At 35.7% G+C, this 27885-nt stretch overlaps 1 protein-coding gene across 3 annotated transcripts in view; it reads left to right on the top strand.

Moving 5' to 3' along the window:
- MPP5 (membrane palmitoylated protein 5) overlaps positions 1-27885 on the top strand; it is a 142923-nt gene that overhangs the window by 35038 nt on the left and 80000 nt on the right. For 2 of the 3 annotated variants that reach the window (XM_037832492.1, XM_037832494.1), the window contains exons 2-3: positions 12660-12731; positions 18122-18650. In XM_037832492.1, coding sequence (XP_037688420.1) covers positions 18284-18650 — 367 coding nt within the window. In that variant the 5' untranslated portion in view covers positions 12660-12731; positions 18122-18283. The remainder of the gene's footprint in view (positions 1-12659; positions 12732-18121; positions 18651-27885) is intronic. The other variant, XM_037832493.1, reaches the window with a different exon arrangement.

The raw sequence follows: 27885 nt of genomic DNA, 5'->3' as shown, positions 1-27885 counted from the left end.
TCTAGCTATTCCAAAAAACTAAAACCAGATATGTATATAATGCATAAGAATAACCTCCAGAATGACCTCTCAACTCTATTTGAGATCTCTTAGCCACTGAAACTTTATGTTGTTTCCTTTCTCTTTCCCCTTTTGGTCAAGAAGGCTTTCTCAATCCCATGGTACCAGGGCCAAGCTCATCCCCGCGAGTCATGTTTCACATTGCCAGGGAGATTTACACCCTTGGGAGTCATGTCGCATGTAGTGGGGAGGGCAGTGAGTTTACCTGCAGAGTTGGCTTAGAGAGGCCACATCTGAGCAACAAAAAAGGTTCTCTGGGGGTGAAACATAGGCACCATTATACATAGGCTTAGCCTCTCCTTTGCAGTAACAAACTTCATAAGGGCAAGTCCAAAGATCAAGGGCTCGGCTTTCTAAATTGGTAGCCCCCAGTGTTTGTGAGAATAACAGTAATTCCCCAAGTGGGGAAATTTAATATTTCCACATTTTCCCCCAGTCCCTCAAGGGGGCTTTGCAAATACATCTTTATTCTCTAACCAAATTACTCTGAGATGTATTGGGACTTCACACTAACCCATACAAACCAACCAGATTTCACTCCCTATTCAACGTTCCATGTAATTATGTTGTTTGAATAAACTGACCATACAAGTTAGAATATATAGTGTGTTACCAAAAAAAAAAAAAAAAAAATAGAGATTTTGCACGTAATAAGCATCTCTTCTTTAGTCTCACACAGTAGTTGAAGTTTTAAAAATATCATCAGTATCGTCTTTTACCCTTTAGTCTTATTTACCTTAGTTTTAACCAAGTCTATTTCAGTCAGATCTCTAATTGAAGACTGATCTCTTTCTTCAGACTCCTTAACATTTGCTGTATGGGGTAATGCTGACATTCATAGCTGTTGGACTCTGGTTCTGAATCTCAGGTGTCACACAGATACCCAGAGTTCCAGGGACCGAGACCTACAGATTATACACAAAGAGCTCAGCATCTCAGAATTTAGAACTAACCATTACTACTCAGAAATAGATGTAACTGCTGTAAGAGCTTACAATCTAGGAACGTTTACAGTAAGCCTTCCCCTGATAACCTGTGTTCTCAGACTCAATTGTCAGAGCTTGCACATTATAGTTAGTCCATATTAGTGAGGCATTATAATGTTTTTCTTTTCATTTCTGGTTTATTTCACTCAACATACTTTCCTCAATGTCCATTCACCTCACAACTTCACTCTTTCTTGTAGGAGCTCAATATTCCATTGTGTGTATACACCACAGATTGCCATTCCATGATCAGTGGACGTACCCTTAGGCCATGTCCATCCACTGCAAATCATGAATACTGACACCATAAACCCCATTGTGCAAATGTCCATTCATGTCCCTCTTTTCAGTTCTTCCCTGTATATACCCAATGACTAAGTTGCAGGACCATCTGGCAACCCCAGGCTTAGCTTCCTGTGGAACAATCACACTGCCCTCCAGATGGGCTGCACCATTCTATTTCCCCACCAATGGTGATTAGGTACATTCCTTTCCCCACATTTTCTCCAGCACTTGTATCCCTCTGTTTATTTTTTAGACTTGTTTTATTCACACACCATACATTCCATCCTACGTAAACAATCATTGTTTCCCTGTATAATCACATAGTTCTGCATTAACCAACACTGTCTATATAAGGATATTTCCATTTCTTCCACAAAGAGGAAGAGGCGAAAAAAGTAAAAAGAAAAAAGAAAAAGAAAAAAAAATGACAAGTAAAAAGCAACAAAAGAAAAGAAATTAAAATACAATGAAAGGGGGAGAACCTAAGATGGCAGCTAGGGGGCACCTCCATGAAAAATACTAGTAAAAGCCAGAAAGTCACCCACAACACCAGTTCCAGCGATGCACCAGCTGGACAAGGTCTGCTAAAACCACAGGGACTATGAACTTGGTGAAACCGGGAGTCTGCCTTCTGAAACGAGTGAGTAAGCCGTTGAATATCCAGCAGCCACGCTGTGGTGTGGGAAAAAGGGTTGGCATTTGGAGGTGGGCTAGATCTTTTTTAAAAAACCCAAAAGCAGCTGCAGATACAGCAGCAAGAACTGCACAGTTAAGCGCGGCAGGAATGGGCTGTGCAAACTCCCCAATATCTGGCATGGAAGATAGCCTTTCGCGCAACTGCTGCTAATTGTATCAGAGCGAGGCAGGCAGAGGTTAGCCAAAAGGGGAAAAAAGCCATGCCCCTTGCAGCCATCTTGCCGGTGGGCTGGGAATGCTCCTGCCCGGCGCTGGAGCCACAGCCCAGAGCCCTGCCAAAAAACCCAGTTTGACAGGAAGTGTTTTCAACAACATGCACACACGCCACAATATCAGGCGTGGACAACAGCCTTTCGTGCACCCACAGCTAATTGTCCTGGAGCTGGGAAGGCGGAGCTGTGCGAAAGGGGGAAATTACAAAGCCCCATACAGCCATCCTTACAGCAGGCTTGGAATGCACCTACACAGCCTGGTGGCCCAGAACTTCCCTTGAGGGATGGTGTGCACTTGTGACGCAGCATAACCTTCCCTCAGCAGAGGCCCTAGAAGGGGACGGCTTGGAAGAGGGACCCACTCAGAAATCCCAGGGACAATACGCCAGTACCAAAGACTTGTGGGTCAGCGGCAGAGATAGTCTGTGGCGAGACTGAAATCAATGTTTAAGCTCTTGCAACAGCCTGGAATCTCCAGGAACACCTAGGAGGTTTGATTATTAAAGCTGCCCTCCCTTCCTAACCGCTCAGACACATGCCCCACATTCAGGGCGGACAGCACCAACAGCATACCCACACTTGGTGCACCAATTGGACCCCACAAGAATCAGACTCCCACACACCACAAAGACAAATTTGGGGAGAACTGTCTTGAGGGTAATAGGTGACTCGTGGACACCATCTGCTGGTTAGTTAGAGAAAGTGTATGCCACCAAGCTGTAGATCTGACAAATCAGAGATTTGTCCTTGAATAATACTACATATCCTAAAAGAACCCTATCAAGTAAAGCAAATGCCAAGAGGCCAGAAACAGCAGAAAAATTTAAAGCATATGATAAAACCAGGTGATACGGATGACCCAAACCCAAACACCTAAATCAAAAGCTCAGAGGAGACACAGTACTTGGAGCAGTTAATCAAAGAACTAAAGACAAACAACGAGAGCATGGCACAGGATATAAAGGACATGAAGAAGGCCCTAGAGGAGCATAAAGAAGAAATTGCAAGAGTAAATTAAAAAAAATAGATGATCTTATGGAAATAAAAGAAACTGTTGACCAAACTAAAAAGATTCTGGATACTCATAGTGCCAGACTAGTGGAAGCTGAACAATGAATCAGTGACCTCGAGGACCACAGAATGGAAAATGAAAGAACAAAAGAAAGAATGGGGAAAAAAACTGAAAAAATTGAAATGGACCTCAGGGATATGATAGATAAAATAAAATGTCCAAATATAAGACTCATTGGTGTCCCGGAAGGGGAAGAGAAGGGTAAAGGTGTAGAAAGTGTATTCAAAGAAATTGTTGGGGATAACTTCCCAAACCTTCTACACAAAGCGTAGATGCCCAGCGAACTCCAAATAGAATAAATCCAAATAAACCCACTCTAAGACATATTCCAATCAGACTCTCAGATACTGAAGAGGAGCAAGTTCTGAAAGCAGCAAGGGAAAAGCAATTCACCACGTACAAAGGAAACAACATAGGACTAAGTAGTGACTACTCAGAGGCCACCATGGAGGTGAGAAGGCAGTGGCATGACATATTTAAAATCCTGAGAGAGAAAAATTTCCAACCAAGGATACTTTATCCAGCAAAGCTCTCCTTCATATTTGAGGGAGAGCTTAAATTTTTCATAGACAAACAAATGCTGATTTTGCTAATAAAAGACCTGCCCTGCTTGAGATACTAAAGGGAGCCCTAGCAACAGAGAAACAAAGAAAAGGAGAGAGAGAGATGGAGAAACGTTCAGTACTAATGAGATTCAATCTTGGTTCATTAAAGGACTTTAAGAGAGGGGGCGAGAAATATATCTGAGAAACATAAAAGCAAAGGATAGTATGGCTGATTCAAGAAATGCCTTCACAGTAATAACATTGTATGTAAATGGATTAAACTCCCCAATTAAAAGATACAGATTGGCAGAATGGATTTAAAAAATACGAACTATCAGTATGTTGCATACAAGAGACTTATCTTAGACACAGCAACACAAAGAAATTGAAAGTGAAAGGATGGAAGAAATATTTCATGCAAGCTACAGCCAAAAGAAAGCAGGAGTAGCCATATTAATCTCAGATAAAATAGACTTTAAATGCAAGGATGTTAAGAGAGACAAAGAAGGCCACTACATACTAATAAAAGGGACAATTCAGCAAGAAGAAATAACAATCATAAATGTTTATGCAGCCAGTCATGGTGCTACAAAATACATGAGAGAAACACTGGCAAAACTAAAGGAAGCAATTGATGTTTCCACAATAATTGTGGGAGACTTCATCACATCCCTCTCTCCTATAGATAGATCAACCAGACAGATCAATAAGGAAATTGAAAAGCTAAACAATCTGATAAATGAATTTGATTTAACAGACAAATATAGAACATAACATTCCAGATCACCAGGATACACATTCTTCTCTAGTGATCATGGAACTTTCTCCAGATTAGACCATATGCTGGGACATAAAACATGCCTCAATTAATTTTAAAAAAATTGAAATTATTCAAAGCACATTTTCTGACCACAATGGAATACAATTAGAAGTCAATAACCATCAGAGACTTAGAAAATTCACAAACAACTGGATGTTAAACAACACACTCCTAAAATAAATGGTTTATAATGTAAAATGTAGGGGAACTAGCGATAGAGAGCAATTAATGAAGGGGAAACCATAACCCAATAAGAACAGATAAGCTATCATGGGTAAATTTAATGTTCTGGGAATGCCCGGGAATGACTATAGTTTGTTAGTTTCTGATGGGTATGGTAGGAACAAGTTCACAGAAATGTTGCTATATTAGGTTATTTTCTTAGGGTAGAGTAGGAACATGTTGGAAGTAAAGTAGTTATTTTAGGTTAGTTGTCTTTTTCTTACTCCCTTGTTATGGTTTGTTTGAAATGTTTTTTTATTGTATCTTTAAAAAAAATTTTTTTGAGATAGTTTTTTTTTTTTAAGTTAATTAAGAGTTAATGGCAATCAGTGCAATATACAATACTGGAGTGGATCTAAAAATGGAGGAGAAAAGCTCAAAGGGGGCATAAAGAAAAATTGGAATATAGAATTTAAGCTTTATATCCATATTAATTTTCTTGAATTAACTGCAGTTAAGTTAATGGTGTAAGTTAATATCCTTGTTCGTAGGAAATGTGCATGGAAGTATGAGTTCAAGGAGTATGATATATGCAACCTGCTCTCAGATGTTCAGAAGATGATAAATAGGTAGATAGATAATTGATAGATAATAGTTGAAAGGAAGAGGGGGGAGGGAAGGAGAGAGGAAGGAAGGAAGGAAAGAGAAAAAAGGTACTGCAAAGGTAGCAAAATGTAAAATTGGTAGATAGAGATATCTAGGGTGGGGGGTTGGAGTTCTCTTTTCTCTGTATGGGGTTTGTATTGTATTTGCAACTGTCCTATATGTTTGAAATTATTTCAAAATAAAAAAAAAATACAGTGAAAAAGTCAGACAATAATACCAATACCAAGAATCCCATACCCCTTCCTATATCCCCCTCTTATAGACATTTAGCATTAGTATATTGCCTTTGTTAATTTAATGGAAGCATATTAGAGTGTTACTGTTAACTATAAACTGTTTTGCACTGATTGTATTTTTTCTTCAATACCACCCCTTTTTTAACACCTTGCAAATTTGACATTCATTTGTTCTCCCTCATGTAAAAACATTTTTGTACATTTCATCACAATCATTGCCACTCTAGGTTTCACTAAGTTATACAGTCCCAATCTTTATCTTCTCTCTTTCCCTCTGGTGTCCTACATGCCCCTAACCTTCCTCTTTCAACAGTACTCAGAGTCATCTTTGTTCATTGTATTTATATTATTGTGCTACCATCACTCAATATTGTGCTCCAGACATCTCTCTCCTGTCTTTTTCTTTCTTTCTGTAGCACTCCCTTTAGTATTTCCTGTAGAGCAAGTATCTTGTTCACAAACTCAGTGTCTGTTTGAGAATATTTTTAACTCTCCCTCATTTTTGAAGGACAGTTTTGCTCGGTATAGAATTCTTGGTTGGCAGTTTTTCTCCTTTATTATCTGAAATATATCATAGCACTGCCTTCTCACCTCCGTGGTTTCTGCTGAGAAATCCACACATATTCTTATCGAGCTTCCCTTATATGTGATGGATTGCTGTTCTCTTGCTGCTTTCAGAATTCTGTCTTTGTCTTTGACATTTGATAATCTGATTATTAAGTGTCTTGGTGTAGGTCTATTCAGATATATTCTGTTTGGGGCATGCTGTGATTCTTGGATCTGTAATTTTATGTCTTTTATAAGAGATGGGAAATTTTCAGTGATTATTTCTTCCATTATTGTTTCTGCCCTTTTCTCCTTGTCTTCTCCTTCTGGGACACCTATGACATGTACATTCATGTGCTTCATGTTGTCATTCAGTTTCCTGAGAGGCTGCTCATATTTTTCCATTCTTTTCCCTATGTTATTTTGTGTACAGGGTTTCAGCTGTTCTGTCCTCTAGTTCCTGAATCCTTTCTTCTGCCTCTTCACATCTGCTGTTGTATGTCTCCATTGTGTTTTTCATCTCTTCTTTTGTGCCTTTCATTCCCATAAGTTCTGCCAATTGCTTTTTCAAACTTTCAGGTTCTTCCTTTTGTTTGCCAAATGTCTTCTTTATATCCTTCATCTCTTTTGCCATATCTTCTTCCAACTTGTTGATTTAGATTTGTTTGGTTAATAATTAGTTGTTTCAATTCCTGTATCTCAGTTGAGGTGTAGTGTTGTTCCTTTGACTGGGCCATATCTTTGTTTCCTAATGTGACTTGAAATTTTTTTTGTTGTCTAGGCATCTGGTTTCCTTGATTACCCCAATAAGATTTTCCCAGACCAGATGGTCCCAGGTTTAAGTATCATGTTCCCCTGAGGAGCAGGTTGTCAGATTCCTGTGAGGCCTCTAGACTCAGTGCTTTTCCTATCCTGTCCAGCAGGTGGTACTTCCTACTGGTGTAAAAAGGTGCCATCACTTTAATTCTCAGTGAACACTGTCCTGGCCAGAGGTGAAGGGTGTTGGAAGCCAAACTTAAGTTTTTTCTGGTTTCTACCCCACCACTCCCAGGCCCTGAGGTCTGAAATCTCTGAGGGAGGGCAGTCACTTGAACTGGGCCCCTCCCCACTTTTCTTAGGGAAGATACACCCTTTAGGTAGTTATCTTCTACACTTGAATTCCTCCTTTGTCTCTCTGACTCTGTTAACTCCATCCTTGCCTGGATCAGCACTGACAGTTGAAAATGCCTGAGGCTTTCTCTAATGAGCTGCTTAGAATGAGAGGGAGAAAAAGGAAAAAGAGCAAAAGCCCCTTTTCAGAGCCAGTCCCCAGCCCCCCAGTTTTGCCAGTTGACCAGTATTGTTACACAGTTCTCTGTGCCCCTTTTCTTGGCACACAGCTGTTTTTCAGTATTCTGATCTCTGCCGTCTCCAGAAGCCTCTGTTTTAATTTATTTACGTTTTTTTTTTTTCTGTCAGCCCTGCCTCCCCTCTGTAGGGAGGAACCTCAGGTTCCTTTCTTGTTTGCTCAGGGTTTATCTGTCATTGTAGCTTGTATTCAGTAGTCCAAACTTGTTAATTAAAACCACAATTGGAGCCTGCTTGAGGTACTGTCCCTCGCTCCAGGTAAGCAGCTTCTTTTTTCCAGAGGGAAGTATTTCAGCTCACACTGCCTTGCTGGTGGGGGAGGGCACCAGCTCCACGGTTTGGGGAGCTTTACTTAAAGTTCTGTGCTGTTATCTCAGCCATTCCACCAATTCCAGGCTAGTGTAGGATGTGTGTCCAGTCACAGATGTCCCCCAACAGTTGTTCCAGACTATATACTAGTTGTTTCTGGGTATTTACTAGTTGCTCTAGAGGACTAACTAAATACACATTTCACTGTGCTGTCATCTTGCCCCACCTCTAGTAGCAGTAGTTTTATCCATCTAGTCCCCTGCTACTCTGTTCATGATCATTGCCTTTTGAATTTTTGGATTTACTGATCTCCACCACTAAATACTTATATAACCTTGAGAAGTGACTTTAATTTTTTGGACCTTCCTTTGTCATTTGTGAAATAAGAGGAATGTATAAGGTGTTTTGTTTTTAAACATCTAAATCAGAGGAACTATTTTTTCTTGAGCCTTGAAAAAAGGATTTCTTTCACTTTTGTGAGATTCTGCTCTTACTTCACCACTTACTGTCAGGATCGTCCTTGAAAACTGCCTTCCTGAGTATTTTGAAATGCAGTGAATTAGGTGATATTTAAGAATCTTTCAGCCTTGGTTTACTATTTGGAAACTAACAGTACTTGAAAAAGAGTTGAAACGTAATGGGCTAAAATACCATCTGGTATTTTAGTTGATTAGCAAGTAAGTGTGGCTGTTTTAACTTTTTGTCTTGAATATATGAGGAACTTATTAAATATAATTGGACAAGTGAATGCTTCAATTTTTTAAAATGTAATTTTATTGAGAAACTCACATGTTATACAGTCCATCCAAAGTATACAATCAGTGGTTCACAGTATCATCACGTACTTGTGTATTCATCACCATGATCATTTTTAGAATATTTGAATTACTGTAGAAAGAGAAATAAAAAGACACAAGAAAATCCCACACATCCCATACCCCTAACCCCCCCATTATTATTATTTTATAAAGGAAAAATGGATATTTATATACCCAAAGGCAATAAAGAATTTTTAACAAAACCACATGTGGGAAAAGTATTGAATTACATTCCAGATAAAATTGGTGTGAACAGCAGCATCACGTATAGATATTTTTAAAACATGCAGCCAGCATATCAACAAAAGGGCTTATGTAGTAGTACACAACTTTTTGTTACCAGCCATGTTAATAGTTTGATGATTAGAATTAGGAAACGTTGATTTAAGCATTTTCCATCTTAAAACATCTGTCATATATATACATTTTACTTATATTTTATTAATTTGGTTTGGGGGTTTGGGTGGACATAGGAAGAAACATAAATGTTTCATATTTAAATTATGGCAAATCAGCTCCCAGTTAATTGTTTTCATTAGGAATTGATTCCTAATTTTATGAGGGAGATGCCTGTGTGTTTGATATATAGGTGTGTGTATACATATGTATGTATATCTGTGTTTGTGTATGTGTATATATATGAATTTAGTAGTCATTTCTAGTTTCCTATCAGGTGTGCAGTCTCCCCTTTTCTCTTCTGTTTCTTAACAGTAATCCTAACATTTGAGTATCCATATTAGTCCATGTAACCCACGTGATTTTGAGGAAAGGTGATCATACCCACAGAGGCAGACTGTGTTTTGCTGGAGTGATCATAGCCCATTGCTCCCAGAAAGCTATATACTAACATATTCTTGGTTCAGCAGTAGAAAAGCACAGTATTTGGGTATATTGTTATTACAAATAGGACATTATCCCCTGGATGTAAATCTTTATTATAGTATTGTTCTCTGTGAAAATTGGAGACAAATATCATTTCTCCTTTAGGGTATCACAAAAGGAGCATTCCTAACAATAGATTCAAAGATTGCATGGCCATGTCAGACAGTCCTAAGCTCTGTTCTCATTTATCTCAAAGAGATGAAAGCACCCCTGAGGTTTCCCTGGCCACTAACCCACCCCCATCCCCCCTCTTATTGACCACTAGCATTGTGCTTTACCCAATTTTAAGACTTAGAATAGAAGTAGAATGCTTCAATATTGAATTAGAATGCCTCAATTTTGAATTAGCAAATATTCCAGTGTTTGCTTTAACACGGTTTCTCAACTTCGGCATTACTGAGATTTTGTACCTTATAATTCTTTGTGTAGGGGGCTGTCCTGTGCATGTTTAGCAGCTATCCTGGCCTTTACCCACTAGATACCAGTAGCACCTCATTCCTCCCCAGTCGTGACAATCAAAAATGTCTCCTGACATACCGAATTTCCCCTGGGGGTGGTGATGCAAAAATTACCTCTGGTTGAAAACCACTGGCATCTAAGAAATATTTAAGAGGAGCCAAAGTAACATTTGAAAATAAATCTTTTGATATTTGGTAAATGTATATTTTAGAATGTATGTATAGTACATTTTAAAAGCAGCATTATTTTTTTCCAGCTATTTTTTCCAGCTGTGTTACTTTATTTTTATTTCATGACAGTCATATGGCCTAGAATCATGGTATGAGAAAAGGAAGTTATAAAGATAATCTTTTAGTTACAAATACATGTTTTATATAATTTTTTCCAGGAATGTTCAAAGTTGCTAGGTGCCTGCAAGTTTGCATGCGGAAAAGATATGTCTTATATAAGCTACAGACGTTGCACTATTGATAACCAACTGAATTGAGTGTTGGGAGTTATATCCTTTTTCTGTCTGTGAGTGCAGATTTATGTGGCTTTGTGTTATAATGTATAGTACTACTACTCCCCTTTGAAATCTTTCCTTATTGGATTTTTACTTTAGAAGTTTTTTTAAATTAAGGGAGTTTTTCCTTCAAGTATTTTTTATTTTTTATTTTTTTAAAACTTTATCTGGCTTAGTGTATTCCATATAAAGTTAGTTTTAAAGCTATGAGGATAGCAATAGCGTCTTTGGAATGCAATTATCTGGATGATTAATGAAGGGAAAACCATCTGAAGCCTAAACCATGAACTAAGGAGAATTTTAGAGACTTGTTTAATGGCCTAGTATCCTAGTATAGGTTTTCTAAATGTTTGAAGTATACTGGAGAAGCATGTTTATTCCCATAGTTGGGTAAAGGGTTGTCTTTTTGGCCAAGTCAGGGTCATTGAATATGTTGTTGTCCAAATATTTTATTTATTGACTTTTTCTTTCTGCTTGACTTATCAATAATTGAGAATGGTGCACTGAAATCTCTCAGCAGCATAATGATAAAATTGGCAACTATTTCATGTAATTATAGCAATTATTGCTTTGTATATTTTAAGATCATTTTATTAAGTGTATACAAATTCAGAATTGTTACATTTTCTTGGTGAATTGTATTTTTTATCTTAATGTAATGAATTGCTTTATCCCTGTTAATGTTTTTTTCCTCATAAATAGATTTAAATAGACAGCTTTCCATATCCTGCTGATTTAGCTGGATTTTTGATAAAGCTGAATTTAAAAAATTCAATTGGACAATATGTCTTAAGTAGCAAGGGTAAATCATTTATATTTATTGTGATAACTGAGACATTTAAACTCGTTTCTCCATTATTACTTTGCTGTCTTGTTGTCTGATTTGTTATTTCATTTCCTGCCCTCTACTGATATGGGTAAAATTATGGGAATTCAGAATAAAGAGAATGGATACCTTTCTGATTGAAACAGTGATGACCTCATCGATAAGATAGTTTTGAATTAGGACTTGAAGAAATTGGGTATGTTTTAGTCTCATGGAAGTGTACGGGCTGTTATGAAGGAGATAGGACCAGAAAATCAGCAAGACTGTTAAATATTTCAGGTGAGAAAAGAATGTTTAAATTAGGATAATGGATTCTAAAAACCTTGTGGAATCAACAGTTCTTGGCAATTGGGTAATAGGGCTTGAGGGAGATAAAGATCTCAGAACTGGTGGAACTATTAACAGAAGTCGGAAAAAAGTGGATGTCAGTTTGGGATATATATTTAGTTTTCTTGTGATAGCCACGTATAAATGAACTTTCTGTTCTTTCAACCTGGACCTTTATTTCTGGATCCTCACATGGGTGACTCATTTTTTGTCTTTCAGGTCTCAACTCGAATATCATCCCCTAAAATAGGCCATCTCTCACCATCTTATTTAATGTTGCCTCTTCCAAACATCACTATCTATTGTATTACCCTGTCTCATTTTCTTCATAATCTTTTATCTGAAGTCATCTCATTTATTGTTTCCTTATTAATATCTGTTGTCTCACCAGAATGTAGTCTCCATTAGGGCAGGATCCTATGGATTAACTGTGGTTTCTTTCCAGTTCTTTTGGGATCTTTTGGATCATAAACTTCTCATTTTCTTGGCATCATATTTATAGTTAAACGTTATTTGTAATGTTTAAAATTGGTGCAGAAGTTGTAGTTTAAACAAAAGCTACATTTTGTTTGCGCCTTAACCTAAAAACTGTCGTTATTAAAAATCTGCTGATGAGTCTTATCCTTTATTAAAAGCTTTTAAACCTGTTGTGTTTAACTCTGCCTCATTACTGATTTCAGATTATTTGACATTGAATTTTAAGCGATGTCATTTAGAAACTTGGGGCGTGGATATGTGTGTCTGTGCACATTATTTTTACTTTCTACTAAGAAATCATAACTACCTACAAACAGAATTGGGTATCATGTTGAATTAACCCCTTTCTACTTCCTTCTCCCCTTTAAAAACACTGTGGACTTTACAATTGATAAATTGTCCCATTTTTTTTTTATTTTACAGACAAAGAAAGCCTGAATTTTGTGAAAAACCAAAGAGAAACCGAGAGTAGAAAAGGTCTTTAATTTGCATAATGTAAGTTCTTTTCACCGTTCTTGGCCTGAATCCTGTGTTAGCTGACAAAGCTGTTTCTATGGAAACAAATAGTTCAACCTCTTAGAATGCTAGAGGAATGCTGATCACTTTAAGTGAGACTTCCCAGCTGCTGGTCAAAAGGCATTACTTGTGGGAGAAGGGGAGGAAAGATCAATTCAAAAAAAATTCTAGAGTTCTGGACACTGATGTTAACTGACCATGTTTGTACATATGAAGTATATATTTTACATTGTACCCTGCCTAAAAGTCAGGATAGTGACTATATGGGAAATTGTCTTCCTGCTAACCTGTCTAATTCCCAGCTTTCACACAAACATTTCTGCTTTTTGATACTTTCAAAAGTACAAAAGTTTTCAGTAGACTTGCATGTACCCCTCAGGTGATTTCAGGCCCTTCCCACCGCCAACCTCATTCATTTGTACTTTTCAGATGAAGCTTATTTAGCTTCCTTTTACCCTCTTCTCTCATAGCCAGTTCATGCAAGTTCTTCCCCACCATCACTGAAACAGCTTTGGCCTGCCAACTTGGAAATTCAGTTTCTTCCTTTGTGGACTATGTAAAGATTTTTACTTGGGGATGGGGAACAGGAATTGTGATGAGGATTTGAAATGTGGGCCTTTGAGGCTTTTTGTTTGTTTGTTTTGATTTATAATTAGAGGATTAAGAAGAGAGGAATACTGTTAGGGCCAGTGGCTGGTAACTCCATTATCTACGTAAGAGGGTCTTTTCACAAAAGGAGGTAGTTCTCTAGTTCAGTTATCTACCACCTTCTGTATTGTCAAAGAAAGGAATTTGTTTAGGATGAAGGTATAATTCCTTTGTACTAGGAATCCTTTTCACTGTTTATTGATATATATTGATACATATGTAAGCCAGAGTATTCACGGATTACCTGTTTTAAAATTATAATGATCTTAATGCTAAAACTGTAAGACACAATATAAAGTTTCTTTGATTCTGGAAGACCTTTAGGGTCTTTCATGGCCTTCGTGAATTAGCTTGTGGTAATTATAGAGTCCTTTGGAGAAGTGTTGTACCATGAGATCATTATTTAACTGAAGTGGTCTTGAAAGATTTCTTGAAGGAATAGGGACTTGAGGTAGGTCTTGAAGGTAAAAGGTAAAAGGAGAAATAGTTCATATTTCTTAGTTCATAAGGTATTTGGGCAGGAAGAAAAAGATGTGGGAAAGGCAAAAATGAGGAGGCTAATTTACCTAAGCCTTATGCAGGAGACTAGTAAGAGCTACAACTAGAAAGCTTTGCTTCACCCTATGAATTTGGACTTTATTCTCTAGGCAGTATGAGAGCCATCAAAGTTCTAAACAGAAGAGTGATTTGTTCATATACTTAATTAAGCATTTATTCCTTACTGGGTACCAGAACTATAGAGATAAACAAGACAGATCCCAGCCTATTAGTTTATTTACCTGTATGCCCTTGAAATTAATGTTCCCAGGACTAAACTCATATTTCCCTGTAATCTCCTTATTCTTTCTCCTGTAATCCCCATTTTAGTTAATGGCACTGCCATCTATCCAGTGGCCCAAGGATAATAATTAAGAATGCTGGCTCTGGAGTCACACTGCCTGGGCTAGTGTTCTGAAACCTCCTGTTTGCTTGGCCCTGTGCTGGGCAGTGTCATGGATCCGGAGAGGAGTCACCCTGGTTCCTGACCTTAAGGTGCTTCCAATCTGATAGGGCAGATAGAGATACAAATAGATGTCATCTGTTTTGGTCAGGGAGGTGACAAATTGTGAGATTCCAGAGGCACCTATCAGTTTGTGGAGTCATGGAAATCCAGAAGAAGATTACTTTGAGCTGAAACTTAAAAGAAGAGTAGGCCAGGATTAGATCCTAGGCAGTCTGATTCTGGAGCCTGCTCTCTTAAACATTATGTTGTTTTAGGTTACTGGGTGGATATAGTTGCAATAATTAGTATTGAAAACAGAGGAAGAGGATGAAGGAGGAAAACATGAGGAGATTAAAGAAAAATCTGAGTTTAATTTTGGACACATTAATTTCTAGATCGTGGTAGGACATTTAGGTAGATAGACTTGACAGAAAGGGATCTTTAGGATCTATAACCTTAGTTCATCTAGTCAGGGGTAAGCGCTCAATGAAATTTATGTACAGTCACCCCTCTTCTCAAAATCTTTGATGGCTCTTACTGCCTAGAGAATTAAGAGTGTATATATTTAAGACCTTTTATAAGCTGGACACAATCAAACTTTGTAGTCATGTCTTCCACTTCTCTCCTGTACAAGCCAACTGCTTTAGTTAGACTAGCCTTCTTATTTGTACCTTTCCCATACCTTTTTTCTTCCTGCCTTTAGTTCATATTGCCACTTCCTTATTCTTCCTTCCTATCTTTAAGGGCTATCTCAATCCACATTCTTCATCTGTAAAATAGTCATTTGGTCCTACTTCCAGAGTTGTATTGGGGATTAAATGAGTGAAGTACTTGGAATATTGTCTGGCACATAAAGAAGTGCTCAGTAAATGTGAGTTCTAGTTTTTAGTTTTAGTTCCTACCGTTCTTATGATGACTGCTACTACTTCCTTCTGCTGTTCTTCCTCCTCCTCCACTTCGTTCTCTTCTTCTCTTATTTTTTTTCTTCTCTTCTCTTTTTGCCCTTCTATATAAATATAGATACCAAGTTCTGTTGATTATATAAACTAAATATATCTTGAATATAATTTGTATTTACTCGCAACTGTTCTAGTTCAGGGCCCCATTTCTCACAGTTGCATTCAAATTAGTCTCATCGCCATCCTTCAGTCAATCCTCTACACTTCTACAAGAGTAATCTTTCTGAAAAGTGAGTGTGCTCATGTCATCCCCTGCTTAAAATCCTTTAGTAATTCTTATGCCTTTTAAGATAAAGGACAAAGCCTTTAGTTATTATCTTCTCAGTCTGGCCCCTGCTTGCCTTTCAGTTTCATTGTTATTCATGTACCACGTGCTTCCACTGTCCCATCCAACCTTATAAGCATTTTCTATTCCATTTTCTGAAAGTGCCATACTCTCAAATGTTTCCTTCCTGTTGGTGATGTGATTTCCTCTGTCTGAAACATACCCTTCTTCTATCTGGCTAATTTTTTTTTTTTTTTTTTTCTTTTTTTAGTCTGGCTAATTTTTAGTTGGTCTTTGAAATGCAGCTCAAAGAAATATATCCTTATGTTTTGAGTGTTTATTATCATTCCTTACCATAGACAGAGTTTTAGAGTCCATCCTCTGTGCATCCTCTGTAAATTTATTTACATTTTTAAGATTAATTCAACAAGTATTTATTGAACATGTCCCATATGTCATGTGTTGTGCTAACCGCTAGGGTTATAAAAATAAGACATGACCTTTGTCTTGAATGATTTAGAATTTATTGAGACCAATAGGAAAGAATGATCATTTATTTTCTTGGCTGTCTCTCCCAGTAGACTGTGATGATGAACATGCCAAGGAAGATGACCAAAATGGGATTTTAAGCAAATTAGTATCAGATCACACATTTTTCGGGGGCGAGAAAAAGACGAGATTCAGATAGATAAGCATAAGAACTCTGATCCAGATCACCTGGCCTAGTCTTACATAATCTATAATTTCCCTGATGATCTAAGCTTAATGAATATATGGGCACTGTCTTATGTTTTTAAGCTAAGAGTTTTTAATTTCAGATATATACTTTTTGTAGATTAGAATACAAACTAAGTAAAAAATACATTATTTGTTATTGACTTTGATTTTAATAACTAGTAAAAGTTATAGAGAAAGTGTAAAGTATGTATGTACACTCCTAGATCTTTTTAATTAAAATTAAGCATAGCACTAAAGTAACTCCTACACAAATTTCTGCTTACTCGTAATGAAAACATTAAATAAGCTGAATTTGCTTTTGCATATAAAACTTAAGAATTGCCTGAAATAATTCTAATAGCCATCTGTTGAAAAGAAGGCAATCTAATGGTAAATAAGTATTTATAGCTAGAGCAATTGTTACAGAGAAGCTAAAATGTGGATGGAAGTCAGGAAAATCAACTAAAATTCATGTGCAAATGTAATTCTAATAGCTCATATAATTTGCATCCATTTTCCTGGTTGTCAGCTTAGTCTTTTCCTAGTAGTCTGTAGTCTGGCATTAGGAATATTGTTTGAAAAACTAACTTTTGTTTAGAGCACATTGTGCTCTAACCAACCTATTTGCTGAAGTGATGCTCAACTCAAAGAGGAAATAGGTTTGTTACTGTAAATATTTTTAAAGTCTTGTGTAAAAGAGGACTAATTAGATTTAATGTGTGGGTTTTCACATAAACAAACAATCTGCCTATTTTTTTTTGACTGAGGAATAGCTTGATGAAAAGCCAGTGTCATCCAGTAAAATATTTTTTTGGTTTAAAATATGTTGAAAGATTTTTATAGGAGTGTCAACTTAATACCAAAAAGTCATGTATGTATATTTTTAGTTTTAAAACTTGCATGGATTGTCTGATTTAAAACTCAGAACAATCCTATGAATAAATTTTCCAAATGAGAAACCTGAGGTTCAGAGAGAGTAACATACTGATCTCATATCATCAAGGTAGAGGAATTGGCAGAGCAAGACTTAAAAGTCAGATTTCTTGCCTTCAAGACCAGTATGTTCTTTTCTTATATAGTATGACTTTAAAAAAAATCTAAATGAATTTTCTAAAAAAGTTAACCCCCAATTTTTTTTAAATGTGACTGATTAGAGAGGCTGATAAACCTAGTTCTCTCTCTCTCTCTCTCTCTTTTTTTCATTTAATGTAGTTTTATTCTGTCGATACCTTAGCTGTTAGTTTCTTGTTTGTTGGGTATCTTCTACATCTCATAAACTCCTGAAGATGAATTGCCCCCCCAAATACTGTCTTTATCTCAAGTGAGCTACCAACATTACTTGCTGTGCTATTGGTTTCATTAGGTTTCTTTAGCATTTAACTAGGCGTTTATTTCAATCCCGTATGTGTTGAGCTTAAAGTACTGTGCTGAGGCAACTATAGTAAGATGATTAAAACCTTTTTATGCCTTAAGCAGCCTATTCTTTGCCAGTCTAGTATCGAATGCTTTCTTATTTTCCTTCTTTGCTAAACTTTCCTAAGTGAATCCCTTCAATACGTCATTTTCCTCAGCTTTAAAATTAAACAGTATGCTTCCAAATTCTTTGGGGGGGGGCGGCGCTGTGATTTCCTTAGGATTATCTGTAAAATGAAAGTACTTAGTGTATATAGCAAACTAAATATATACTTACTAGATATTTTCTATATTGTGTAGAGATGAGAAATGGGCTATGTAAAATTTGCTTTTGTATTGTAACTCTTATACTTTTCTCCCCCCCTCCCCCCATCTTTCCCCTTAGATTTCCTTCATGGATACTTTTTCATAGCACTGTTGTGTGATGTGAGAAGTATTTTTTTTTTCTTTTTGAAGTAACATGGATTTTATACTACAAAATCAAGAGAATTGGCTTTATAGGAAAATTTGATTTATAAAAAGTAGTGTAGGTATTTTATAGATAACCATGACAACATCCCATATGAATGGGCATGTTACAGAGGAATCAGACAGCGAAGTAAAAAATGTTGATCTTGCATCACCAGAGGAACATCAGAAGCACCGAGAGATGGCTGTTGACTGCCCGGGAGATTTGGGCACCAGGATGATGCCTGTACGTCGAAGTACACAGTTGGAGCGTATTCGGCAACAGCAGGAAGACATGAGGCGTAGGCGAGAGGAAGAAGGGAAAAAACAAGAACTTGACCTTAATTCTTCTATGAGACTTAAGAAACTAGCCCAGATTCCTCCAAAGACTGGAATAGACAACCCTATATTTGATACAGAAGAAGGAATTGTCTTAGAAAGTCCTCATTATGCTGTGAAAATATTAGGTAAGTAACAACAGCAGAATAATACAAAATGTTTTGCCTGAGTTTGTGCCTAAGGAAGAAAGGTGTAAGAGAATGTAAGTGAAGGCAAATTCAAATTCCAGACCAAGATCAGTTCTTTTCTTGGAAAGACCATGTAACCACCATTGTTTACTATGAGCCAGGTAGAGCTAAAAGCATGTGGCTTTTAAAAAGTCACTGTAACATGTTTTTTCATATAATCTTTGAATTAAAACTTTTCTACACATCATCTAACATTTAGAGGCTTGAAACTCACCTTTTATAACAAATTCACAAACTTCTGTATCTATTGAAAAGCATTTTCATGTTTTGAATTTCTGATTTCCTAAAGATTCTAAAATTTAGTAGTAAAAGTAATATCTGTAGCTTTTAATCAATTTGATTTCTAATCAGTAACCATCAAAAAGAGGGACTAGTGCTGTCATATTGGCTTCATACATATAGAATATGGCCCAAAATTCACTATAGTGCCTATTCTCAAATTCTATTTGGGGGGTGGGGGGGTGGGGGGGTGGAGGTTAATAAATATGAACGAAAAAGAGTTCCGTAAGCAAATAAGTTTGGAAACACTGGGTTAAATAAGTTAAACAACTTATTATAAGACTCCAAAAGAGGTTGATATCTAATTCACATGTGCCACCCCCCGTTCCTTCACATGCACAAGACTGCTCACTGGACTGGTGTTAAGAGTTAGTAGAACTCGGTTTGAGAAATGCTCTTTTGTACATTAATTTGTGTTCCCTTAAAACCAGGATAATTCAGATGAAGTGTTTTATTTCTTAGCAGTTTACTTACTTAAGAGATGTGAAAAGAGAGATACTTCTACCTTCTGTGCAAGGAGAAAGTTTTTGTTGTTGTTTTGCCATTTACTTAAGTGTCTGCAGAGTCCGGAACCAGGTGCTTTAGCAGACGCTGCTCTATTTAATACTCATAGTAACCCTGTTAACAGCTCTATAGTCTCAGTTTTGGAGATGAAGAAATGGAATTCCAGAGAGTTAAATTACTTAAGGCCATACAGTTAACAAGTGGTGGAACCAAGTTTGGATTTGCCAGATCTAGATATGCTCAAAACAGAGGGGTTTAAGTGGAGACTGACATCCAGCCTATACTTCACTCACCAGGCCAGAGCTCTGGCTACCCAGAGTGGAGCACCTTTTTCTAATTTGTCCAAAGGTACCATAGATAGGCTAGATTTGTCACTCACTAAGTTTCTTTATTCCAAGTCTGGAGCAGTTTCTACTACTCACGTCATCTGCTTCTCTTCCTTGTTACATATGTTATAAAATGCAAATGTACATACTTCTCTGTTTTAAGAAACCATACATGTGCTGAGTCAGTGATATTAAGTAAAATGTCTGCTAAATGCCTTCAGATGTTAAAATGAAAGTGAAAACTGAAAGACTATATATGTACTTAATACATTTATATGAAGCAATTTTATATTCTTTTTCTGAGACTTTTGTCATTCTGATTGCCTCTTACTGGCCCTCATCTCCCAACATACCATTATTTTAAAGCATTTTCTATAAATATTTTCTGTGGCTTGGAGAAAGTTTACATTGTAATATATCCAGCCCAAGCTGGGATTGATTCTTCTGTTTATCTGTTTAGATTTCTTTTAAGATTAATGTATTTGTTCATTTGCTTTAGCTAAATCACACTTAAATGTTCATCTAATAGATAATATTCTTGTAATCACAGTAAAGAAACAAATATAGCTAAAGCCAGAAATTAGTGATTTTTTTTTTCCATAAGCACAGAAAATTGAAGAATATTGCTCGTAAGTTTTTTGCTTTTCCTGTTACTGTTCATACTTTCCTTGGCTAATGTTTTTACAAGTGTAGATTAAAGGATAGCTGTATTTTCCTTTAACTGTAAATCTGTGGCTTTCAAAAAATTGTGATCCTTGAAATTAAGGCTGTTTTTATATATTTGAGTTTAAAATAATTTTAAATGTAGTACCAAGTATTTGTAACTGATTTCTTGGATGGGAGAAAATTTAGTATTTTGAGAATATAGGTGGTAGAATTAATGTTAGTACACTCAATGTGAATGTCTGTTATTTGTAGGAAGCATGAAACATTAACATAAGTTAAAAATTATGGTCATTTACAGCCTGAGTTTTGGGATATATTCAGTTTTAAGTTTTCATTTTAAAAATGAAGTGAAATAGCTTTGTAATTAACATTTGTTTCCAGTTCATAATTTGCTAACACATCAAACTCTTAAGAGAAGTACTCCCCTGAAATTGTATGTCTTCCTGCCAGTATTTTGATTAATACGCAAGGCAGGAGACAACTTCTCAGTCTTCACAGCCCAAAGAAGCAGCAGCCGTGTTTTAAATGAGGAATGGATAAGGCTTCTGATTTATATCTTTGAGAAGGGGCCTTCAGTTTCCAAATGATACATCTTTATTTATCTGTGAGTAGACAAAATTCTCTTTAAGAATTGAAAGTGTGATTGGAAAGGTTACGTATGTTAATTGACTCAGTGGTAGATTTTAATGAAAGTATTTGTAAATTTGGCACTGTAATAATAATAAGATATAAGGATGGAATTGACAGAAAATATTCCGAACAGATGAACTGAATTTTCTTGTTTAGAAGGCAGTCAGAATCTTATCTAAAATTCTCTTTCATAAGCAAAGCAAACTACCTTCATTGTGAGAGAAATCTTGAGAAAAGAACAGATTGGGGGTTAGAGGGGAGTGAGGTAGAGTAGGATAATTTTCACATATCTCTAGCTTATGGATTTCACTGTATTTGTTTGTTTTCATATTCACAGCCAGGTAATTTTGGGCCAGGAAAGTGGAAAAGTAAATATAGTAGACAGAATATTTAAAGGGAATAAACTAGGAAAGGCTGCCACTACCGTATGTGTTTGTTATATCTTTGAGGAGACCTTGTATAAGTGCACACATATACACACACACGGAGAGAGATACACATATCCGTGGTAAACTGTTTTGTGATTGATAAAGAGATTCTTGAAATTCATGACTAGGCTTTCTAATCTGCACCAGAAGCTATTGGTATGAAAAAAGAAAGAAAGAAAAAAAAAGATGCACCAAGGGGAAGAAAACTAAGATGGAAAAAGCAAAAGAATGAAACATTTTCGTAATATTTATAATAGCAGGTTTCAGTCTTGATTAGTATGTACATAATTTTTGCCAGTTGTCCTCTGGATATTCAGACTATTTCAGTCTAAAGAGAATTCCTGCATTTGATATTTTAAAGTAAATTGTCTCTTCCACACTTCTTTGTAACATTAACCAGAATTTGATTGATGTGGGATATACATCATATATGTTTATGGCATAAACTTTTTTCAAGGTCGACTTTTAAAATTAAGTTTTTTTTTTAAATCAACAAACAAAATTCCAGTGCTTAGTAAGGCTTGAGTTTTAGTTCAGCACACTTCTGGGAAGTTAGTTATTTTAACTATAGATAATTTCCAAACAAACTTTTATTAGTCATTCTTTTAGTGACTTTTTTTTCTGGAACTGTTAATACTAGATTTAATATTTAAAGTGTGGGACCATTTGAAAATTTTCTGATTTGTTCAAATTGCTAAAATTAGAGCTAACTTAAAGGTTAAAAATTCATTGGAATATATATATATAGTCATGTAATTTTTGGTTTTAAAATATGCATAATTCTGAAAAATGATTAACGGCTGCATCATTCCATCTTTGAACAACCAAAGAACTTTTGAAACATTGCATCAAAACTCAGTTCCATGTATTAAATAATAATCAGCCTTTTAACTTTTCCCTCTTACAAAAACTTGCTTCATTATGATTATGATATTGTTAGAAGTGAATAATGTCATGGAATAATAGAAAGAAGAGAGTTGTTTGAGTCCGAACTGAAACAAGTGCTTTTTATCTCTACTTTTTTGGCCTTTTGTGACTTAGCATAATGTTTTCAAGGTTAATCCGTCTTGTAGCCTGTATCAGTACTTCATTCCTTTTTATGGCAGAATAATATTCCATTTTATAAATATGCCACATTTTGTTTGTTCATTTATCAGTTGATGGACACTTTGGTTGTTTCTGCCTTTCGACTATTGTGAATGGTGCTGCTATGAACATTTGTTTGTCTTTGGACACTTGTTTTCTGTTCTTATGGATATGTACCTGGGGTGAAATTGGTGGCTTCATATGGTAATTCTGTGTTTAACTTACTGAGGAACTGCCCTACTATTTTTCACAGCAGCTGTACCATTTTACATTCTCTAACGATGTATGAGAGTTCCATTTTCTCCATATCTTCTCCATCGCTTGTTATTATCGGTCATTTTAATTTTAGCTATCATATCAACCAGTAATTTTTTTTGTGAACTAGAATAGAATAGAAAAAAATTTTTTAAATATTGCACGTTATAAAGATCCATGAATATTTTTGTTTCAAATAAGTCTCTGTATACTGGGTTGGGAAATAAAGCATATATTTTTTTAATGGATTGCTGACAAAAAAAGTTTGAGAAATATTGTCCTAGCCAAACCTTATTTTGTTAAAAGGCCCAGATACTTGAGGCCAGAGACTTGACCACTGATACATAATACAGTAAGTGATCAGATACAATAAGTGATCAAATCAGAGCTAGAACCCAGATATTCTGGCACTGTATTTGGGTATTTTTTTTCTTTCTCATCAAGTTTTCTTCAGTTTTGTCCAGAGAAAAATCGTGAAACTTTCTACTTTATTGAATAGTTGCCACTTTAATGATAGTTTTTCGTTGTCTTATCAAATTTTGGGGTAAGATTTTTGCTGTGCTGTCTTTCTTAACTGTGTTTGTTTATATACTTGTCTGGTGTATGCTTTTAGTTTGTTAACCCAGTTTGTTTATGACTAATTACTGTTTAGGATCTTTCATAAGCTTCTGACTATTTTTTTTTTTAAGATTGGGCATGAAAAATATATAAAATATTTCATTAATATTTTTTGATTACTATAAAATCAATAGTTTTATATTGATTACATTTTTTTTACTTTTTTTTATTAAATTCAGTTTTATTGAAATACGTTCACACACCATACAGTCATCCATGATATACAGTCCACTGTCCACAGTATGATAACAGTTATGCGTTCATCACCACAATCTATCTCTGAACATTTTCCTTACATCAGAAAGAACCAGAACAAGAATAAAAAATAAAAGTGAAAAAAGAACACCCAGATCATCCCCCCATCCCACCCCGTTTGTCCTTTAGTTTTTATCCCCATTCCTCCACTCATCCATACACTAGATAAAGGGGGTGTGATCCACAAGGTCTTCACACACTGAGCTTCTGACTATTTTTAATAAATTCAGTTTGACCCAGTTCTCTGAAAACCAAAGTTCAGAGATTAGAATTTTATGTTCTTAAATTTAAAGAGAGAGAAAAAGGGAAAAGAAAGATGGTAGTCTTTAAGCAAAGATTTCTTTAATGAACTTTCTAAGTTTGATCTAGCAATAAATACAATGGAAAGTAATAATTTCCTCATATTCACAAATATTAAATTCTTCATTTCAGTACTCCATCTGATTGTACAGTTTAGAGGAAAAGAAATTTTAAAAAGTTTCAGAAAAAAAGTCATGAAGTTGGTCAGAATCTAGAAATTTTTTAGGATACATTAAAAAAGAATTAGGATTATTTAAGAAATGAAATGGAAGAATCTATCTCTAGAAACTCTATTCTTTCATCTGGGGTAAATGCAAGCATTAAGTAAACATAAACAAAGCTAATCCAGGGTAAATGGTTATCTCTGTTGCTTTGAAAGAACTCCAGAGATGGAGATTCCTCAACTTCTTTAGGTAATTTTAGTGTTTACCCTTACTACCAAAAAATTCTCCCATATGGCTGCCCAAAGGTCTTACAGGTTAAGGCTAAGAGAATGTTTGAAGATGGGATTTTCAGATATAGCAACTCTTGGTAGTTTCTTTCTTACCTGTTTTAGAGTCTACGTTTTTTTACATTTTAGACTGCCAGGACAAGGCAGGGGGGAGAGGAAGAGAGTTCAGAGGTTTGTGGACTTAGGTGTGTGTATGTATTCATCTGATTAACTGTATCCCAAAGCCAAATGTAAGCAATTATTCTTGAATTATACTTTTAGAACACATGCCCCTTCTTGTCCCTTCTTTCAGCATTAAATAATCAAGATTTAAGTGTTACATGAAATATTAGTTCTACTAAAAATCAAGTAAGAGGAAATAGATTGAATTGTATGACAAGGAAGATAAACTAGATATAAAGAACTTCCTGATAACGAAGTTGTTACAGACTCGAATTTATTACTAAAGCCAGATTTGCTATGCCTGCCTTTGCCATTCCCTCTGCAAAGTGTCTCCATCTCTGCCCTCCATCCATCTTACCTACCTCTGTGCACCTCTCTGCCTCAGTACTTCCTTCCTTGCCCACTGCCTACCCTGTACTTGGTGCCAGTCTTTCTCTCTCTAGCCCTGTGGTTCTCTATTGCTCTTTCCGTGTGGATCTGTCTCCTTGTGTTTGTTGTCTCTCTCAGTATGGGAGCCTGGAAGGCAGGCTTATGATCTCTATCTGTATATGGGGAATATCTATTTTCTCCTTTTTTTGTTGTCTCTCTCTCTCTCTCTCTGTTTTTGTGTGCCTTCATCTTTATTACAGAAGGGGGTACATATTTTTCAGGACTGATTTAGTTGCATCTGATTGGATTTTAATTAAAAGTTCCCTCTGGCATTGTACTAATTATTGAAGACTTAGTTTTTTGTTTTTAAATGACAGAAATAACATAATTTAATTTTTTAACAAAATTTTCGTGTGGAAATTTTAATATGAAATATGAATGAGAATATACCAAAATGAGATTTGCTGAACTGATATTGCCAACAGTTATTCATTATGACATCATACTTAATATGAAAGGAAAGACTCTCAGAATTCCATTCAGTAAACAACTGATTTAAGACTGTGAATTTATTTCATTTATTTTAAGACTAATGTAGTAGATATCACCCTCTGATTTATTGCCTACTATATGTTCTCAAGATTATTATTGGACAAAGGCAGCAACATTTTTTATCTCCAAATTGATTAATTTATTTATAATTACATAACTAATTTTGTCTTGAGGGTTTGTTTCATTTTGTATTTTAGGTTTTCTCTTAACTATTCCTTTGCTTCAGCTATAAATGGTTTAGTTCTTATATTCTTGGTCAAGCTACATGTATTTAATCAAGTTTTTAAGACTCTTGCCAGTAGGTAACTTAATACATTCTACTCATTCATTAAACATTTTTAATGGCAACATATTTGAGCCTGAAGGATGTACACTTTTCCTACCTAAGAATGCTATTTGGAAACTTTCCCAGCTAAATTGTTCATGAAAGTGTTAGGGAATTTATCTGAAAATTGTTTCTTATTCCACTTAAATCATATTATCAGATTTCCTCTACTACTTGCATATCCAGGTTAGTGCAGCACTATCAAAGATGCTTTACAACATTTTTTCAAAAGATAAATAACCTCTATGTTTACAGAAATTGCATTTTTGGCTGGTTTTGCTGAAACTTCTCCATTGTACTACATAGCATTCTACTGGGATATTAGAGATGAAAAGAAAATACTTGAAAAAAAAAAATTTAATGGAAGAAGGCACTTAGCTAAAATATCAGAAGTAAAATGCAACAGTATTATAAATGCAGCATTCAGAGGGTGAATTAAAGCACAGGTCTTTGCATTATATATGTGACTATGCACAGACACTTAACTAGAAGAAATTCGTCCTAAAGAGACATAGTAATGTCGCTAGATTGTGTAAGCTCTTCTAAGTACTAGTGAGCGTACATTATATCTTGATGTACTGGTCAAAAGACATCATTATATAGCTTTTCCAAATCAGATAAACTACCAAATATATAATTTGTAGTTTCTCAATAATAGTTGGTGATACCTAATTGTAAAAGCTGTGCTTCAGTGCAAGTGGTCCCAGTGTAGACTGGCAACTTTGATTAACTTGAAGAGTCTGGAGACAACTCCTAGGAAAAGATAATTTCAGTGATAACAATATTTTCTAATAACAGTTCATGAGAGGTAAAGAAGTTGCAAAGGATGATATTTACTTGGAGCAAGTTTAAGGTTCTAAAAATTTTGAACCTTAAGCCCAGTTTAATTTGTTGACATTTCTGGAATTAGCATGATCTTCAGGTTCCCCCAGAACCTGTTTCTTAATGAGTCTTGCCCTTGAATGTAGGTGCTAGATACCCTTTGGGACCCAATTGTATCATTTACCTGCCTTCTTCTTCCTATATGTCTTATCTTGTTCCCAGACCTACTGAGTGAAAGACATTTCCAGTTTGATTCTGATATTCTTTCTCTAGATTTAAAACTGTCCAAGATAGTCTTTATGGTTTTAGAATGCTGTAAGTTTCTGATCTGTTTCACTTTTGGGTTCATTTTGTCTGAATGTTCACACATTCAGTTACTCTGCTAAAAGACAGTTCCATTTTTATTGATTTTGTTTTTCCTTTCCTGTTTGCTCTAAACTAGAATTTTACCTCATTCTTCTCAACGTGAGCACATCAACCAACTTTCTTCTGTCTCTGGAAGCTGTATTTATTTTTTACCTCAGTTCCCATACAACAGAAGCAGCATGCTTATTTCTTAGAACTTCGAGGCTATCTTCCCTTTGGACTAACCATAATAAATTATCCTGTTTCCTGTCTGTGCAGTATCTTAACTCTTTAACAATCATCTGAGATATGTATTCATCTCACGTTATATATCTCATTAGGCCTTTCTTAGTTTGGGTTAGTCTCACTTTCCCTAGTTCCTTTGGGTGGCTTATAACTAGATTATCTTATTTATATTTAAATAAAATATTTTCAATGTGAAAATTATATGCTGTGTTTTCCACATAAGCAAGAAGAGGGAAACAAAAGGAAACAGTTGCCAAGGAGAAAATAGACTAACCATGAAAAGCAGAAATAGAACTTAATAAAGTAATCAGGGGTTACTTAGTATAGAAGAAAATAGGTATAAGTACCTTGATAGTGCCCAAGTGTATCATGTCTTGAATTTTAGCAATAATTGATGTTATGACCTTAGGTTTTTGGCTCTTAGTCAGAAAGGTGCATTATAATCAACTTAAAAATATATATACCATTGAAGAAGACACTGGAGATTTTCATTAAGTGTGATTTAGGTAAGACTCAGGACCACACGTCTTTGACTGTTTCCTTAGTGATTCTCATA

Source organism: Choloepus didactylus, chromosome 4 (genome assembly GCF_015220235.1).
Source record: "Choloepus didactylus isolate mChoDid1 chromosome 4, mChoDid1.pri, whole genome shotgun sequence".
NCBI classification, from domain to species: Eukaryota; Metazoa; Chordata; class Mammalia; order Pilosa; family Megalonychidae; genus Choloepus; species Choloepus didactylus.
This window is presented reverse-complemented; position numbering and strand designations above follow the sequence as displayed.